This window comes from Ornithodoros turicata, chromosome 5 (assembly GCF_037126465.1).
Source record: "Ornithodoros turicata isolate Travis chromosome 5, ASM3712646v1, whole genome shotgun sequence".
Classification (NCBI taxonomy): Eukaryota; Metazoa; Arthropoda; class Arachnida; order Ixodida; family Argasidae; genus Ornithodoros; species Ornithodoros turicata.
In genome coordinates, this window is record NC_088205.1 from 252,543 (window position 1) to 270,989 (window position 18,447).

The 18,447-nt window shown below is 45.3% G+C and overlaps 1 protein-coding gene across 2 annotated transcripts in view; it reads right to left on the bottom strand.

The window, feature by feature from the left end:
- LOC135393755 (CD151 antigen-like) overlaps nucleotides 1-10,422 on the bottom strand; it is a 36,795-nt gene extending 26,373 nt beyond the window's left edge. Inside the window, exons 1-2 of one of the 2 annotated variants that reach the window (XM_064623995.1) lie at nucleotides 10,140-10,422; nucleotides 4,323-4,433 (exon numbers count right to left, since the gene is read on the bottom strand). In XM_064623995.1, coding sequence (XP_064480065.1) covers nucleotides 4,323-4,433; nucleotides 10,140-10,152 — 124 coding nt within the window. In that variant the 5' untranslated portion in view covers nucleotides 10,153-10,422. The remainder of the gene's footprint in view (nucleotides 1-4,322; nucleotides 4,434-10,139) is intronic. The other variant, XM_064623997.1, reaches the window with a different exon arrangement.
- Nucleotides 10,423-18,447: the final 8,025 nt, after the last annotated feature.

Consider the following 18,447-nt stretch of genomic DNA (forward strand, 5'->3'; position numbering starts at 1 on the left):
GACGACGATCGCGCGCCAAAAGTTACGGCGCTTTGGAGAAAGAGCGTCTTTGTGCAGGACATTTCTGCAGACAGAGATCAGGCAATGCATCCAAACTTTTTTTGGTAATAATATGGCCCTTGTAGCACGTACAGAAAAAAAATCCTCTCTCTTGTTTTATTGGGCTCTCTGCTAACACGCATTTCCAAACTCGACAAAATTGTCGAGGTGCCCGTTCAGGGGTAATGCACTGAGTGAGAATTACATAGCTTTGGCGGATGCTCCATGTTGTTATTAGCTGTTTCTAAGGGTTGGTGGCATTGATTACCAGTCTATCAGCGTACTTGGGACCGGTTGAGCTCACTGACATCCGATTTGTATAAATTTTCACAATTTCCACACATTTGTGGAAATTTCTAAACGGAGTGTTACAGCGACCTGGCGCTTGCAGTTTTACACTTTTATGACTTGTTGAAGCTTCATAAACGTATTTAAAAAATTATTTGACCATGCGTTCTATCTGCGCCAGTTAAAGGATTAAAAACACGACATCGCCATTTAACTACTCAAATTCACCGGTTTTCGATGGCTGTCCAAGTCGTTTTAGCGAAAGAAAGCCACATTTCAGCAGCCGTTACTTTCGGACTTTTCCCCTAGCTACGCTGCTAGGCCGCACACAACATAGTCAGGTGACAAAGGCATTTGTTCGGTTCCTGCAGATCTGTGGCCTTCTGGGTGAACTGTGATCAATTTCGTGTTTGCTTTCCTTTTTGTTTGTTTGTTTTTCTTTCTCTTTTCTTTTTTCCCCTTTCTTTCCTGGGAATAGCAAGCCGCCGTAGCGCAGGCTAACCTTTCCCTCCTATTATTTTTATATAATAAACATATCCCCCCCCCCCCCCCATTATATCAGCAAGTTACGCGACGAGGGGGCAGTTGTCTACTTCCGCGCGCGATGCAGGGACAACCCACTCAATAACTCCGTCAAGCAGATAATTCTTCCATCAACGCACGCGCTACGCTCTTCAAACAAATTTCGAGGCACGGTATACCGTGACTCATTAACAACCGCACTTGAACGTTCATGGCACGTTAATTGACACCCGCAGGGCGATCGCACTGATTGAATCGAAATTGTGCACAACAGCCATCCTAGCCGAGGGGAAGGATCAACTCTTTTTTTCGTTTTTGCTCTTTTCAAGGCTCCAGTTATCATTCCTGCGTTAGACCACATAAGGGTAGCAGTAGGAAGCGAGTGATTGTCAAGGCCATCGATCAGTCATGATTTCCATGTCCTCTGGTGATTTCGTACGTGGCCAAGCTGTGAAGCTCTAAGGTCTTCAGAGATCATGAGTCTACTTATATTATCAGAGTCTTTCTCTACCATAAGGTCCGTGGCATGATACGGTCACGTGACGCTGCGTAGCATTGCAGGCACCATTAATCGTCAGACTGCTTGCGGTACGCTGAAATTGTGTAACCACCACAGTAAGAATGCAAAAGTTTCACGAAACATTAAAATGCTTTCAATTAAAATGGAAGAGCATTTCAAAAAGACGTTTGGTGTTTATTAACCAGCAGCAGATGTTAAACGTTCTCACACAACAAAATTCTTGATTTAACGCTTTTAGTGTTCTCCTTCACGTATTGCCAAACGGCCGTTCAACCTCGCGAAGATTCTCGGACCGTGGTCGAACGCTGCCTACCAGCTGCAAGGCCGTCGCCTTCTTGCGGAGCTCTTGCGCTCCACCGGTCTGGCGATGGATCCCTGAAAGTGCTCCCCCCATCATCATCTCCTCATCCGTTCCCAATGTGCAATAGGGCAGTGTACCACCATAGCGGCGGTGAATCGCCCACCTCATCATCATCCAATGTATGTGTGTCCTCCTTCAGGGACGTAACAGGTGACAGTTGTTTTCATTAACGACCGGTCTTACAAACAATACCTGGCTACCGCACCTGCATCGAAATTAATAGCCAATAATTAGACTTTGAAATATGTTATCGGCGTGCGTTAGCAACCACTCACACATTACACCGAAAGACACTAATACTACAATTACGGAAATGACGCGCCAGCAGTAATGAGCCCTAGTAGCTCGTCATCAATGTCACACACGACGGTGGAAGAAGCTCTTTTGGAGAGACATCAATTCTTCGCTTCTGTGGGAACCTTCGACAGCGGCGGCTTTGTGAAAGTGACGTTCGCTGATGTGTCTCAAGGTTCTTGGGAGGATCTTCACTTTTTCAAGGGAAGAAGACAAGCTGACGTATCGCTGTGTAACAGAGAAGGCACATACAGACGTTATGCCGCGTTTGCGTAATTGCGGCGTTATTTGAACGGTGGCTTGTGACAGGTAAACAGGTGTGACAGGTGATTATTTTGTAGTGGGTGCAGGTACCGGTGCGAGCTACTCAAGTGCAAGTTTCCTATACCTCAACTCTCTGTGAAATATCGGGAAAGAAAAGCCGTTCAAGTTCACAGATTACGGAATTAAATTAGGCACATCCGATAAATTCTCAGTTTTACAGTAAAAGGGGAAGAATAATAACGGATTGGCACACCAACCTGTGCTCCCGCTCAACGTTGTATTTGGTTTATAGATACAACTATATCACCTTATCGACCTTTATCTCCTTACCGCGTGTTATCGTCAAAATTCAAGGATCAGTGTAACGTCAACGGTAGCGGGGTAAGGACAAGGGATAGCTGGTACGTGGTGAATTAGAAAATAAAAACCCGAGACAGGGGGAACTAAAGACGAAACACAGACGTGTTTCGTTCACTTCCTTCGCCATCACCGAGTCCGCTGACTGTCTGCCACTCACTTCAGCGTCGTTCATCGTCTCATCATCACGTCACATCTCATTCGGTCCATTGTGCCTTGGGGTAGCGGGACGCACCTCACGTTTTATCACCGCATCATCATCAATTTATCTGTTGTTGTTGTTGTTCGCTATCGGTGCAACGTGTCTCATTTCGTTTCATGTTAAGTGAAAGGCGCTTGCTTACAATTGACCACCGATGCAGATTGCCTGCCATGCAACAGTTCACACAGCGACAATTTTCAACTGTACAACACCTGTTAAGGTGCACTTGAACATCATCGAGGACACGCTATGGCACACAAAATCTTTTAACGATGAGTTGCAACACAAATTTATCTTTGACAATTCACATTCATTTGGCGTACGTACAGCTGCCAACTATCGCATGGATCTTGCATATTCCTTACACTGAAGTGTAACGAGACATCTACGTCATGCGAAGATATTCAAAGGCAATACCCATCCACATCCGCTATCGTCGACCGCTTGCGTATAGCAACACGCCGTCACTGTTCAGTGCGCAACGCATTCGCTGTTGAGTCACAAGCAACACTAGGTCTGGCGATTTTCATGCGTGTCATTATGCAAACACCGATACGGTAATCGACCTTCAGTTGAAATGACACAAAGGTACGACAAGGACGTCGCTCGTTGAATGTGTAAGGAATCATCCGACCTACTAGACCGGAAGTTTGTCCTGGTCTATGCCCTTGCGCCGTACATCATGCATGGTCTTGCATACGAAGTACCCTTTGCATCTTCTTCGATCTGGGGAAATGCCAAGCGGCTTCGGACCGGAAGAAGGCAATAGCTGTCGTGACCATAAGTTACAGGGCAACCTTCAGATGGTTGCCGTCTCTGGGGTGTCGGCGTTATAAGAGTGCAAGGTAACCCTAACGCGGTACTTCCTTTGCACGGCGTCGCGTGGCATGGATGACGGGTTATTGCTCAACAGTTACCGTTAGCTGACATAGTAAAACGGATTGGACAGTGCGAGCGGTTTGCAAGCCTAATGTACCAAATCTTTTTTCTTGCGGTATGTATGCGCCTTGAGTGCCACTAGGCGCAAAGACCCCACTTTTCTAAATGTTAATAGAATGACCCGCGATTTATTGCTTCTCACCCGGAGTTCACCAGCTGACTTCAGACTTTTCTAGATGCCATCCCCAAGACACAAGACTTCTTGTACGTGAGAGTAGTGCCCTGTACTGTGAGACATTGCAGTTTCTCGTGAAGCTAAATGTCCTATACAGCAACTAAACCAGTCCAAGTTACTGTAGTGACTAAGCCAGTGCTTTGGAATCTTGCTACTGTTCTATAACGCTTTCCATCCTTGCGAGCGTCCTTGTAAGAAAAAAAAACAATCGTAATATTTTGCGACTGTATGTGTTCAGTTCGATTAGATATAAAGGTAGCCCTGGTTGATGGATAACAGAATGGATACACGGGGTTCACCCATAATCGGTTCAGGCTGTGGTCGACAAAACGTCTAACAGAAATGTACACAATCTACATACAAGCCTGTGCGGGAAGTCGGCGTCCTCCGAAACGTTTAGCAATGAGGTGTGAGCATGCCATGAGGGGAGGTACAGTCTCGAGTGGAGGACGACGGCACAATGGCACCGCACCTGCAAGTTCAGGAGACCGTTTGACGCCCCCCGCTGATACGAGTCTCGCGATAACAACCGCACCGACTGGGGATGTTGACAAAGAGGCCTTCTGGGAATGCCGCTGGAAGCCCACTTTGCAACACTAAGAAGCTGGGCGACTTTCGGTCGCCCATTTACACTATCAATCGAGTGTCATGCAGGTTCAGAAACGCTTTCCGGAGCTCTACCAGTGAGTTTCAGTAAATCGTTTCCACTCATTCGGTCCCGAACGGTATCGCCGGCGACCAATAACAAGGGAAAGTGAGTCAGGATGCATTCCTCTGGTTAGGCATGCTTTTCTTCGTTTAAACCAAAGAGCCAATCAACTTCTGGTTGGGGAGCGGCGAGCCGCTTGAGTGAACACGCTTCAATAAAACTCACTTAGAACAGCATATGTTGAACTGTTTGTTCGTCCCGTTTAACTGTGGCTGATTATAATATTACCGAGCCGCTTTATAAACCGTATACGATTGCCTATACCTTGATCTAGAAACGGAAATGCGTAGGTATGAAAACGTGGTCTCATCATTTGAATTCCAGATACATTCGCTAGCTTCGTTGCTGAATATAGCATTTCCAATATGGTTTCGGCTTCACCGGGTCCCGTAGGGGGGGTCTATTGATTGTGGCAGGAAAAATCAGCCAGAAAGGATGGCTTGCTATTCCTTGGTAAGTATAATTAATTCCTTAGTGGGTAGTCAAGTTCCTGGGGTAGTCAGAGTCCGGCGATGTGGGGCCCCGTGGGTCATTCATGTTAACCGATGCATTTACTGATTGCGGGTTACGGCCGGGGACGCCAAATGCTGAGACTGATGAACATAGCAGAATAGCTTAGACTGAGTTTACATACGAATAGCTTAGACATATAGTTGTCAGTAACATTTCCCTGAGCCCGGGGAGATATATCTGTGCGCACATCCCCTCAGACACAGGGAAACGTTACCAACAACTAGCCTTAACCAATCAAAGCAGAGACTTGAGGTACTTCGTACATGGCTACTACTGAATAAAGGCGACAAGATCACACGAAGAGAAGATAGGACAACACAACGCCAAATTTGCAACTGTTTACTACACAAGGGGTTTAAAAAATGGCGCCGTTTTAAATGACCCCGCTTTCAGGACTCGTTTTGAATAAGGCTGGCAGAACAAAGTTGCCCGTGACCCTTGCAGAGCGAACTTGGCGGCGTCTATAGAGCACGTGAGTGTTGGCCGCCTTGAGCTGCTGGCGACCAAGGTCGGGCTGGCCGCAACGTACACACGCCCAGCGCAGGAATGAGGAACGTGCTTTCCCGTTACATAAAACCACGCTGGCGCCACTACGAAATATTTTATGAGCTACCTGGGAATTTCCCTCTATACCCCTTCGCTCAGCAATCGTCCTTGATCATGGAATGAAGCTACGTGAACATACGTATGTACGACGTATCCGTTATGTGTCTGACATTTACGCGTAAGCCACTCACGCATTGTAATGGAGCGTGCCTCTAGCTTTGCGCGTAGTAGACCATTCATCGCTCCGTAATTGCGCAGGTTACAAGAAAATGGAGTGACGCCAAACGCCGGGTGGCAACATTGTGTCTCAATTAGCTAAGTGATAGAGCGAAGCTGTGTATCCTCCGGTTAACCTGGGGAACTCATATTACTTTATAACGCTACACGCTAGAAGACAACGTTTCTATTCCCATGAGCGGCATCATTCCGCAAAGCCTCATTTTATTCGTTGCTCCTTTCTCGCATTGCTTCGCGGCGCTAACACGGAATCAATCCTTTTTGGCAGCCTGGGGGGGGATCTATTTATTTTGTCAGGAAAAGTCAGCCAGAGAGGACAGCTTGTTATTCCTTAATGAATAATTCCTTAGTGGGCAGCAGCAGGGGACGGTCAACGGCAACGGGTTCTAGTCACTGATCGAAATATGGCGTTTTTGTGCAGCAAGGACACGAGCGATTTTGCGGCCTGCTACCATCGGTAAAGCACTCTAAGAAAGAAAAAAAAAGGAGTAAAATGGGAAGTAACTGCAGCTTCTAGTCCCCTAGATTGCAGTTGCTCCCCATTAGACAATAGAATCCGTACAGAGCAAAGCCGCCCGCTTTATATTAGGTAATTACAGTCGTACAGCTAGCGTATCTACAATGAAACAGACCTTAGGATTACCAAGTTTACCAGTGCGCCGGAAAATCAGCCGTCTCTGCCTGTTTCACAAAATATTTCATTATAACGAATCCTTAAAAGAGTCGCTCATGAGCACACCTTCCTACATCTCCCTCCGCACAGACCATAATCAAAAAGTAGGAGTACAATTATGTTCCACAAGATCATTCTGTTCATCATTTATACCACGCACATCACTTGAGTGGAACCACCTTCCTGGGTCTCTAACCTCTATTTCAGACATCAAGCAATTTAAAATTGGTTTGCTCGATCATTTTAACTTGTAAATCCCGTTCATCGTTTTCCTTGGTCATCCACATTATGTGTCCATCTTCATTACTGTTACGCTTAAGCACCTGTGATACACGCCATCATTTCATTGCTGTCATTTTGTTAACCGATTTGTATATTCACTTTACCTTTGCTGCTGTTGCCCTTGTTGTATTGTAACCCCACTCCCCTCTATTTGCCCTCCGGGTCATGAGGGTATGTCAATAAATAAAAATAAATAAATACATTTGAGTCCCCTAACCCCGATATCTACTCCCCAGGACTGCAAATTGCCAAAGTAACTTTCCAAATGGTCTCCTGAATGCAACGGTCTACGTAAATATGTGCTCTTCGTGAATTTCGATAGGATATAAGGCTATATAACTTAGCTAACTTAGCAATTTTCGACCCACACCGAAGAAGAAATAGTTAACGGTTCTTTCTTGCGAAATTTTGCCCTATGCATGTCGCAAGATTTTATATCACTCGACATATCACGGTTGACGGTTTAATTCAAAGTACTTTCATTCATGCACACGGAATATGTACATGGGACTGTTAGAACAGAGCCTGAAATGCACTCTGTTACATTCATTTAGGGACTATTTTTTTGGCAATGCATTTAGTCCCCCAAAGGACTAAAATTACTCTTTTTTTCTTAAGGTGAGGGTATGTCTTCAAGAGAGCGTGTTAAACTGTTAAAATTGAACAAACTTCCTGCCGCGTCTGATTCCCTTCTGCACGCACGAAACTGTACTTTCGGTACAACAACAACAACAACAATTACGCGATGAATAATGATGCCATGGTGTACTCTTACTACTACATAGCGATTAGCTTTCGTTCTGAGTCATTTAACGGGTAATTTTTGCCCAGAACATTACGCACCGAACTGATGAATATTTCCCTTCGGAAACAGCGCATAAGCATCGCTCAAAACAACACCAATGCCATGCTCGCAAGTCCCGGTCTCTTATCTGAAACAACGGGGTCAAGAACACTAACGCAGAAAGCGAGAGAAAACATGGATTTCTTGGTACATCCTCAACGCATCTCAACACCGGAAACATTACGCAGCCAACAGGCGCTGAAGAAACGGTTCATCGCGCTTCGTCGCTCGTCCGTAAAACCCCCATGTATAGAACAAAAGATCTCTGCGGCGATCTACATGTGCATCATCTGGAACATGTGACGTGTTATGTCATCTACATATATCTACACGACGACATCGGTAAATCCCGGCGTGCGTAAAGTCTATGAAGGAAGGAACCTCCATTAATATCTATTCCGAGTGTGTTTGTTTCGGATCTGGTTTTGCTTCCGTGGGAGATCCCAAACCATTACAGCCTCTGACGTCACGCGGTGTCGCGCTTCCTGCAAGTTAGGTGATAATTACGAGAAGACAAGAGAGAGACGGGCCGGATATATTGTTATCTGCGGCTTGAGGACTCCAGCAACAGATAGCGAAAAAAATTTATTTTCCCACTTCGTAGCAAAGCGAAGCGCGAGTTGGTCCCGTTTGTTCCCCAATTTAATCTTCATGTTTTCTTTACTACGTCATCATCATCATTTCCCAATTAGAAATGAAACTCACACCGTATATTTTTCTATACAACCGCCATCATTATCATCAATTACAAATTAAACTTACGCCGCATATCTACTTGGAAACGCATGTATACTAGATGCTTACCGCAAAAACGTTTTTTAGGGTCATTAACAACTTAGGATGTTGATGTCTCTCATGTTAAGGGGGAGCGACACCCTTCGTCGTATATGAGATTCCCTACATATTTTTACAATCTGATGGCGCCGCGGAGGAATCGTTCGATTTGCGTGAGATATATGTCTTGGCTGGTAGATTTCAATGGTTCCTGGCTGTTAATGAGGCAAGATTTTCTATTTTAGACTAAGAAGCTTTCCTGCAGAGCTCAGAAGATGTCAAGAAATCACATTTCGTGACTCGCTCATCATCCACAAAATAAAGATGCCACAAAGGATAATTTTAATTAAGCTCTAGAAAAATGTATATAAAATCACCACACTCAACACTGTTTCGTTTAAGTTGAGTCATCTGCCTCCTGAACGACTTTTTGTCAGATTTCGAGCTAGTCGCAAAGCGCAACATAACACTGTCGTACATGATTAGAGAAACACGACCACCTCAGACGATTCTGCTTGTCACTTTATCTCGTATGCGCTCTTGTTGCCTCAATGTATCCCATTCGAGCAACGCGGTAAAAGGTATTGATCGGCATCACCGTATTCATGCACGTCTTCGTAGCAAATGATGCAAGTGCCAGTTTACGTGCAGCTCAAAAAAAGGAGCCTTCTATCTCCGTCCACAGCAGGAAATCCGAAGGGATAAAAACAGCCGCTCCATAGCATTGGCAACCTTCCGCTCTGAAAGGGTGGCATTAAATACCCTGCAGGGCATAAGAAATAACTGTCTAGCGCTAACCGACGGTAGCACGCTCGCGACGTCAAGGTCTGCTACAGGTGAGTTGGCGATGACTTCGCATCGAATTGAGAAAGGCTTACTTACGGCGGCGGCATTTGATTCGATTGCATGTTTTGAGGAATAAAACATGAATCTTGCCTCCAAAGGCCAAATAATGGAGACGGATAAACCACTTATGCGATGCTAAAGTGTTTCTTCAAAGTGGGTAGTAAAAAACAAAGGGTTTGTTAGAAGGGGGAGGACGTGAAGATGCTCTTTTGCATTTTTTTTCGGTTTGCAATACAGTTAAGCGTGCCATATATTGCAACTTTATTGCGTATATATTGAGTTGGAAAGGGTACAGGTTTCACATAAAGGAACTACGGGACGATTATTTAGGCGCTGAGCAAACGTGTAATGTTGTGAAGCGCACTTTACAAAACGCCACTAAAGTTCCATAAATCCGGAAGATAAACCGTAGAAGTCAAAAGAGTGCGCTTTTTTTTAACTGTATGTATAATCATCCGTTATATTTTAAATTAAAAACAAACTAAAATGCATCACGTTGTGAAAAATAATGGTGCATAAGAATACACAGAATAACACTCGACGAAATTCATAGAATCAATATCCGGTCTGGGGATTCTACTACTTTCTGGTTTCTCAAAATAAAATGGTTCATTATTTATCAATTTGCACGCCTTCATGACGAGCAAGTCATCTGTCCGGATCTTAACTAGCATTTTGAATAGGAGAGACAGGTTGGACACAAAAATAAGACAGAGAACAACGAAATAGAAATTAAAAAGTAGCGGGTACTTACACCTGAGATACATCTTGGCGCCTTGACTCTTTTTTTGGTATAGAACTGGACGAGTGTTTTTCTAACAAGCCAGAGAGACACACACGAAACACAGAAGAGGAAGGAGGCACAGAAGGCGGTCAGAACGTGGGACGTCGCATGGAGACATGGAAGATCGCCACTACCACCACCCGCGGTAAGTGTCGGACAACTGGTGTGGTGTGCTTCGCCGGGCCGGGGGTCTTTCCAATACGGCGACGGAAGGAGAGAGGGTGGGCACGCAGGCGGTGGCTGCCCTCGCTGCTGCTGCTGCTGCCGTTATTCCGAGAGGAGGAGGAAAAAGAAACGAGGCTGACGTGGTTGCCGACTTTCAGGGTTAAGGTTAGTGGCAGGAAGAAGGTGACACGCCGTTTCTGCTGCTGCTGCTGCTGGATTCTGCTCGGGAGATTGATGTTAGCGGGAGAGTAGTAGGCGAAAGTGGTGCAGGAGAGAGAGAGAGTGTGTTATCATAGAGATGTAAGAAAATTGTGGTTAGTTGAAGTATGAGGGAGGAGGTATAGCGTGGTGCTCGAGTAAGTTATTGTCGAACAGCATCCGTTTACTGCGATTTCCGTCGATGGCTTTTATACATACAAGCGCATCAGTACACCGTGAATAAAAATATGAGTTGAAATGTAAAAAAAAAAAAAAACGAAAACGTGAGTGTACATATCACACAGACTTCGTCGTTACTGCCTTTGCGGTAATCAACAGAGGCGTTTCAATTATCGAATAACATTTGTGGTTTGAGAAGCATGCCCTTCTAAAATACATGCAGTGGGCTCGGAATGGCGCGACGACATATTTGAAAAATACGCGTGGTGGTGGCGAAGGAACTGCTTGCTGTAGCCGGCCACGCTTATGCGGGCAACGTCACGACTATCGCAGGGGGATCGTGTGTCCTGGGCCGACTTCACGGGAAATTATGCCGACATTTGTCTTAAAGCATCGGAGGAAAACCCAGGAAAAACGCCCAGACAGCACAGCCGGCGCGCGGATTTGAACCCTGGTCACCTCAAAATACGCGTAAAAGTCAGTCTCGAAACGGATTGTGAAATCCTTGTGACTTCGCGCACAGAGCGACATTCATCTTCGTCGGGGCAATGGAAAATCTCCTCATGGCTGCTTAACTTTCGACTACTTTTCGTGTGTGTGTTTCTTTTGTTTCGTTTTCTACATCAAGTCAGCCGACATGAACAGAAGATTTATCATTCCTATTGCGTATAACGTTTTCCTATACTTTTCTTCGTCTCAACATGTAACTAATGTGATGGCGGAAAGGAGCCGCTCGTTTCCGTTAGAAAGGTGTACTCTCACTCGGGAGGGTAGTGAAAACTGGTTCAAGATACACCAGCTTTCTGTTTCCGTTGCCAATGGCACGGCGTGACCTAAACTGGTGTTTGGTGTTGCGACAGAGGCTGTTCTACCGTTAGCGGCGCATCATATCACTTTTCTCCGGAGCAGCGATCGGTGTCGTTGAACCTATCGCTGCTGAATCGCCATTTGAGAGGGTCAACGGCTGAGCTGTCACGCAACAACAGACAAGACGCTTCAAAGAAAATAAGGTTCTCTTCTGATGGATGACTCGCTTGCGCCAAGCGCGGATCTTTGTACACCGCCCTGTAAATCGCCACTTGGTATGTACGTTCTTTGGAAGCGATAACCCAGCGTGAGGTGCATCGTAGCATCTGAAAATTATGACACGGTTCGTGGTTGTGTGTGAAGGGCTCGGAGTGTTTCTTGTTTTACTGGTTTTCTCTGGTGGAAACTTTATTTTGGTTATAAGATAAATGATACGATAATTCGCGGTTTTACGACGCGAGACAACTATAATCATGGGCGACTCCACCTGAGGATTTTAACCACCTGAGCATTCTTTAACGTGTATCGAAATCTCAGCACGCGGCACACCGTATTTAACGTCCCTGGCGGAAGACGGCGTGTCTAAGCTACTTGTACCCTGTCACCACTGGCGCCCTCGACCAGGTTCGAAATCGCATCTTTGGGATCCGTAGCCGGACACTGTACAAACTGATCCACCTCATTTACCAATCACACGTTTTTCGCGACTATTAACTAAAAGAGAGAGTAGCACAGCAATACTATCGAACGCAAAATGTATCCGATAACAAGTCAGCTCTATTTGTCGAGGAGCTGATGGGAGCCTGAAAGACGCGATCACTTAATACTACAAATTGTTTTGTACTTGTGGTTACGACCATACGTGTTCCCGTCTTTTCCTCAAGCTTTTCTCTCATTGAAGAGGATTACTTAAAAGGGGTATGACCGTAGGTGTACTGCTTGCACCACACTTGTCTGAAGTCTTCGTTCAGCGGTACCGAGCCCGAATGGGCTTGGCTGCCCCAGGAGGAGCTGTACCATTATTGTGCTTGAGGGTGGGTAGTTTGTCGTACAAGTCTATTAGTCGGTAGAAACAATCTTGCAACATCTGGGGATTTCAGACAAGACAAACCGCGAGCTGTCGATTTCAGGCAAGTGCACTACGTTGCAAGCAGTACATCAAAATATCACAAACAGAAACGGTGGACAGTGTAAAGGGCATACACTATATAACTCAGTACATGCTTGCTGTACATAAGTATTGTTGTGACACAGTGTACTAAACTGAAGTGACAGACGGTTTATAGATTGAGGACCCAAACGTATCCTGACCGAACCTTTTTTATGCATCGCTGAATGAAAGCTCGCTGCACTTACTACTCATTACATAGCTTCTCCTGTCCCGTGTGTTCTTCACTCTCTTTCAGTTCAGCGCTACCTTCGATGATGTTACGTAACCGCATCATTGGAATGTAAGAAGTTGTAATCCCAAATATGCACTTGACGTGCAGCACGCATGCTAAGCATTTTTCGTGGTCGTACCGAGAATTCCGATGACAACATGACGCCAGGTCGGCACAGATGTATCACTTTTATTTTTTCGATCGCCAGGGAGATACCGTAGGTAAAAAAAAGTAAAACTTCACTAAATCGCTGCCATATTCCTGGACGCGACCCTGGCTCGTCTAATGACACGACAATTTCTTTCTTTTTACTTGATTTTCCTGTTTTCTTCGACGCACTGTATAATCCTCACAAGTGTCTCATGAGCCAAGGCGTTTTTTTTTTAATTCCAGGGAACGGTTGAAATAAGGTCATGCTAGCGCTTCTTCGAACGACATGAAGGAGGAATCTGCGAAATCGTCGAAGGTGCTGATTCCACTCTCGCAAAGCTTACATGTTTATTACATGTATAGCGCTGACAGTTTGTTACTGGGCCTCTTGTAGTCCATATAACGTCTGCAGTAAATTAAATAAAATTGAGTTGAATTGATTGGACTATTAGGATCGTGGGGAATGATACGAAACAGACACCGTATCGTACAGGCAGAGTATCGTACAGGCAGAGTATCGTAATTTGTCGGTAATGAACTTTTTGCCGATTGAATCAGACTGCTGTTGTGGAGTCGTAGCAGTACTGCATAAGGTGGCTCTGTACATAGTACAAATGTACTATATGTACTATGTCTACACGTGGGTATTGTTTGATGCAGGGCACACCAAGTACCACGTAATCATTCCTGTTTGTCAAATACTTGTGAACGAATTCTGGAAAAAAAGATTAGCAAAATATCCTAGTGCAGTTACACACATTACTAATAAGTATTACAAAATGCCCGTTTTGCACAGGATGCACACCATTGAACCATTGTTATATTGAATACGGTTACACAATAAGGGAACCAATACGGGGAAGGCAGAAAATTCGTACATCATCATTGATAATACCAGAACAAAAAAAAAAAGTCTTCAAACTACATGTACTTTCCTTCCAGAGCCTCTTCGTACTCCCACACAGCAAACACGCACGCGCACTAACATCTTCGCCTTTCACCGGCAGTTACAACGCAGAACCACTTCCGTTCCTCTCTTCCACCATCACACGTCGTCCGCCATCATTACCTAGGCTATCCAGAATAGAACTTAAATGTAGCCAAAAATAAGACGCGTTATCGGCCAGGAAAGAGGACGGTGACCTCTGGGGCACTAAATAAGTCATAACAGCCGTATTCCTATCAACGTCACCTCGCCGACGACATCATTAAAATATTATCGAAAGTCTCCCCGGGCGTGTATGATATTAGCATGCACCGTAGACCGGACCCTCTCAGTTCAACCTTCGCGACGCATAAAGCATGCAACATCGAAGGAAGTGAAACAGAAATGGATATGGAGCAAATTACGTGCGAGGAGTTGACGTAAGAATTGTCCCCTGCTGTTCCTTTACCGGTTGCCTTGAGACGAAAGCGGGGAAGAAAGAATGTTATGGTCGCTTGACGTGGTTGCATGTGTGTGTGTCCTTTGGTGATTCGGTGGAGGCGCGCATTAATCGTTTATGGCTGCGAGGCCGGTTCTTGCCCCCTTAATAATGAAAAGATACGTAATTAAGACATCCCTTTCCGGAAGCTCGAAATGGATCTCAATGAGCACTGCGTCAGAGCCGGTAATGATTGTCGTTTGGACAGTTATTGAAGCGGTCTACAAGGAAAAAGTCTGCACGCTAATGTTCTCTAAATGTATTTATACTTTCGGTGGTGCAATATTTGCATCTGCTACCTGTTTCTGTAGCTGAGGTTGGGAACTTGTTGTTCGAGATCACGGATGGATGGATATACAGAGTGTTTTTGATTTTTTTTTTCGATACAGATTTTTCATTAAAAAACTATAAGGGCTATAGACATCCTGTTTTCACTTCTATCACCCTTGGGCCGGCCGACGTTCTTGGCCATCTGTTGCTCAACCGTCGAATGACTAATTACCTAAAAATAGTTAATTAACCTTTTAATTATAAAAGCTGCAAGGTCGTCCCAATGAGAACATCTGGTCCATTCGGTCACCTGATACCGTTACCGTTTTCAGAACGACAATCCGTTCAATAGATCGCCCGCAAAAGATTCGTGAAAGAACACCTTTTTTTTTTGTTCATTGCGCATCTTCGTAGACGCGTCTTTCCTTCACCCCCAATGTGAGAGGGTGAAGGAGCACAGTGCCGCCTCATGCGTCGAAGATAAGCTCGAAATTGCGGAAACAAAACAAAAAGAAATGTATCGGGTGACGCTATCCGAACTGCCCTTATCTTGGGTTGCATTTTCTCAATGCAACGCAATAGGCGATAGTGTGCTCTTTCACCCTCTCACATTAGGGGTGAAGGAAAGACGCGTCTCCGAAGATGCGTAATGAACAAAATAAAGAAAAAAATGGTGTTCCTTCACGAATTTTTTGCGGACGATCTATCGAACGGATTTTTGTTCTGCAAACGGCAACGGTATCAGGTGACCGAAGGGACCAGATGTTCTCATTGGGACGACCTTGTACCTTTTATAATTAAAAAGTTAGGTAATTAGTCATTCGACAGTTGAGCAACAGATGGCCAAGAACGTCCGCCGGCCCAGAGGTGATAGAAGTGAAAACACGATGTCTATAGTCCTTATAGTTTTTTTTAATGAAAAACCTGTATCGAAAAAAAAAGACACCCTGTATAATGAAAAGTATGGATAATGCAGTGGTGTCGGATCACCACAGGGGCGGGGGTGAGCTGATGTTCGAAGGACTGGTATACTACGAACTTCCTGCGAACAGACAAGGTTGTGTGAAAGCTCGAAACATGCTACACGCAGCGCAGAATGGCTCCAGATATGTTTCCACCTACGGCATTCGGTTACTTAGGAAATGGCTATAGTCTTTCTCTATACGAATAACCGCTATAGACACGTGGTTTGTGTCAGAAGGATAGCGACGGTACCAATGCATATGTTTATGTGACGTAACAAATTTTGTTTGCCCCCTGAAAAAGAAATGTTACCCAGTGATGCAAGCAAAGCTCATACAAGTGAACGAGCAAATTCTGTAAAAATCTGCTTGTAAAAGTGGCATACACCCTGATGTTCGTGCCTGGAAGGGGGGGGGGGGGGAGGCGAGACCCCCAAAGCCTGACATCAGGAGGGGCGGCTACCATCTTGCTCCCCCTTCCGACGGCGCTGTGGAAATGGTAGTTCCAAATGTGGACCCGTCGACTCAATGACTCAATGAATTGGAAGGACGACGAGCGCAGGCGACCTACAGCGCGCGTGCGCGAGGCCTCTGTTCCGCACACACTTTTCAAAAATCCCGCACTCTTTGAAAGAGCGTATCGGAGAAGGAGGGAATGTCGTGACGTAGACTATTCCCCTGGCATGTGACCGGAGACGTAGACCGGCGCAGCTCAAGCGGGTATAAGCAGCGCGTGAGCCGAAAAGAAGGAAACAAAGAGCAAAGGTGCGGGTACTTGCCGTGTCGACGTCTCGCGAGCATCGTTCCGGCCGTCCACAGCTGCTTTCTTCGACTTTTTATGTAAATTTGATTGCGGAGGGACAATACACGAAACCATTTTGCATGGTGACTCTTGATCAGGTTTGGTTACCGGAAACGAGAAACGTTAAATACCCAAATTCCGCAGGAAATGAAAATATTTTCGTTACCTTTACCGGATGCCGAAACGGAAAGGAAACATCACACCACCACCAACAACAACAACGGAAACGAAATTCAAGATTGGAATTCACGTAACGTAATTCCCCTACCTTTCCTCTAAATGTGCATATATTAGTATTCTCTTTTTTTTTGGAAAACCTAGCGATCATTCTGAGCGCCTTAAAACCAGCAAAGGTAGCAACCGTCGTTCCGTAGGCTGAGTCACTACTGTCCGGTGACTTTTTAGCCGAATATGGGAATGCCTGAAACTTAAACTGCAAAGCAGCTGAAGTGATTTGGCTGAGCAGCCTTTGTCTAGTATCAAAAGAAGGGAAAGCTTGCTGCTGAATAGTAACATTTTTCTCGTGGGTGTGTACTGCATCCGAAGTACCGCTCTCTCCCGACTGAATACGCAATAGACACTGCTAAATTGTAACTAAAAAGTAATATTGAAAAGATTGGCTGAAATGGCAGCAGTTGAGCATGGTGAAAACACGCATTCTGATGATACGCTCTACAGTCTACACTGCTGACGCCCTTGAAGGTTCCATAGACGATCCTCTGGAAAGCCTGATGAGGTCTCGTGAAATTTGCCAGAACTCCAGTACAATGCCACCGACTTTCCATAAACAATATATAAAAGCCTCCTTTCCGTCTGATTTCTAATTCCAATTCCAAGAACACGAAGCAACGCCAAGTGTGCCCAAAGAGTCAAATATCTTGAAATGGTGTTTGTCTCGCGATGAGCCTTTTGCGAAACGAATGATCGACGCTGCATTTGTTGTATTCGCCCTTCCAGTGACGCATGTGTCAGTTGAGCGTCTGTGTTCTGGACTCGAATTCATTTTAAAGCAACTGCGCAGCAAAATGAAGCCTGCTGGATTAGACGACGTAAAGTTCCTTCCAACTAGTGGCAGCTTTTAGGAGTTAAGGGCACGTTCTTATGACGTATTCTTCAAGAAAGTTTTGAGCGTTTGTGCCTGGCATTACCGTCCTCCTGTTTAATAATGTTTGAACATGACTCGGGTCCCAGTAGCATGATCAACGTAATACCGAGAGAACACACAGACGAAAGGATCACTGTAGTATGTAGTAACAGAAAGTGGAACCCGTATGGAACGTCCATCGGAAACGGAGACAAACGAAAATCCGCTGTGGAAACGGAAACGCAAAATTGAATTTCTTAGGTACCAGAGAAACGGAAACATTATTACGTTCGGCAACCAACCCTGCTCCTGATGGACAGCTTGACTCAGGCTTTGGAGCCATGTTAAATATCACCCCCATTGCTCCATTAAAGCTGAGTGCTCAGGGACCGCTTGCGATTGTTGGAAAAACGAAGAAAACCTTTCAAAAATTCTTTCGGACACTATTGTTAGAGTTAAGGTTGTGGAGGCTAACATCTTTATAATTTTCTGCATTCCTTCCATGGCCGAGCGGGTTATGGCGCCCGCTCGTTGGTGGCAGTCAAGGTCGTACTGAAGACTAGGAGGTGGTGGCTTCGAATCCTACCAGACGTTTTTCCTGGGTTTCCCGAAAACCTTCTAGACACAGTTCCCCCTCAAGTCGGCCCATGACGCATAGCAATCCTCCCACTCCTTCCTGCTGCCCTGCCTGCATCTGTCCACTTCTGTACGCCGCTCATAGCCGCAGTTGCTTCGCGGCGCTAACACGGAATTCAAAAAAAATTCCCTGTATCTTACGTCACCTCAGTAAAGGTTATTAGTGTACCCTGCGAGAACACTGCGCTCCCAAATGTAACACTGAATTCCAACAGCGA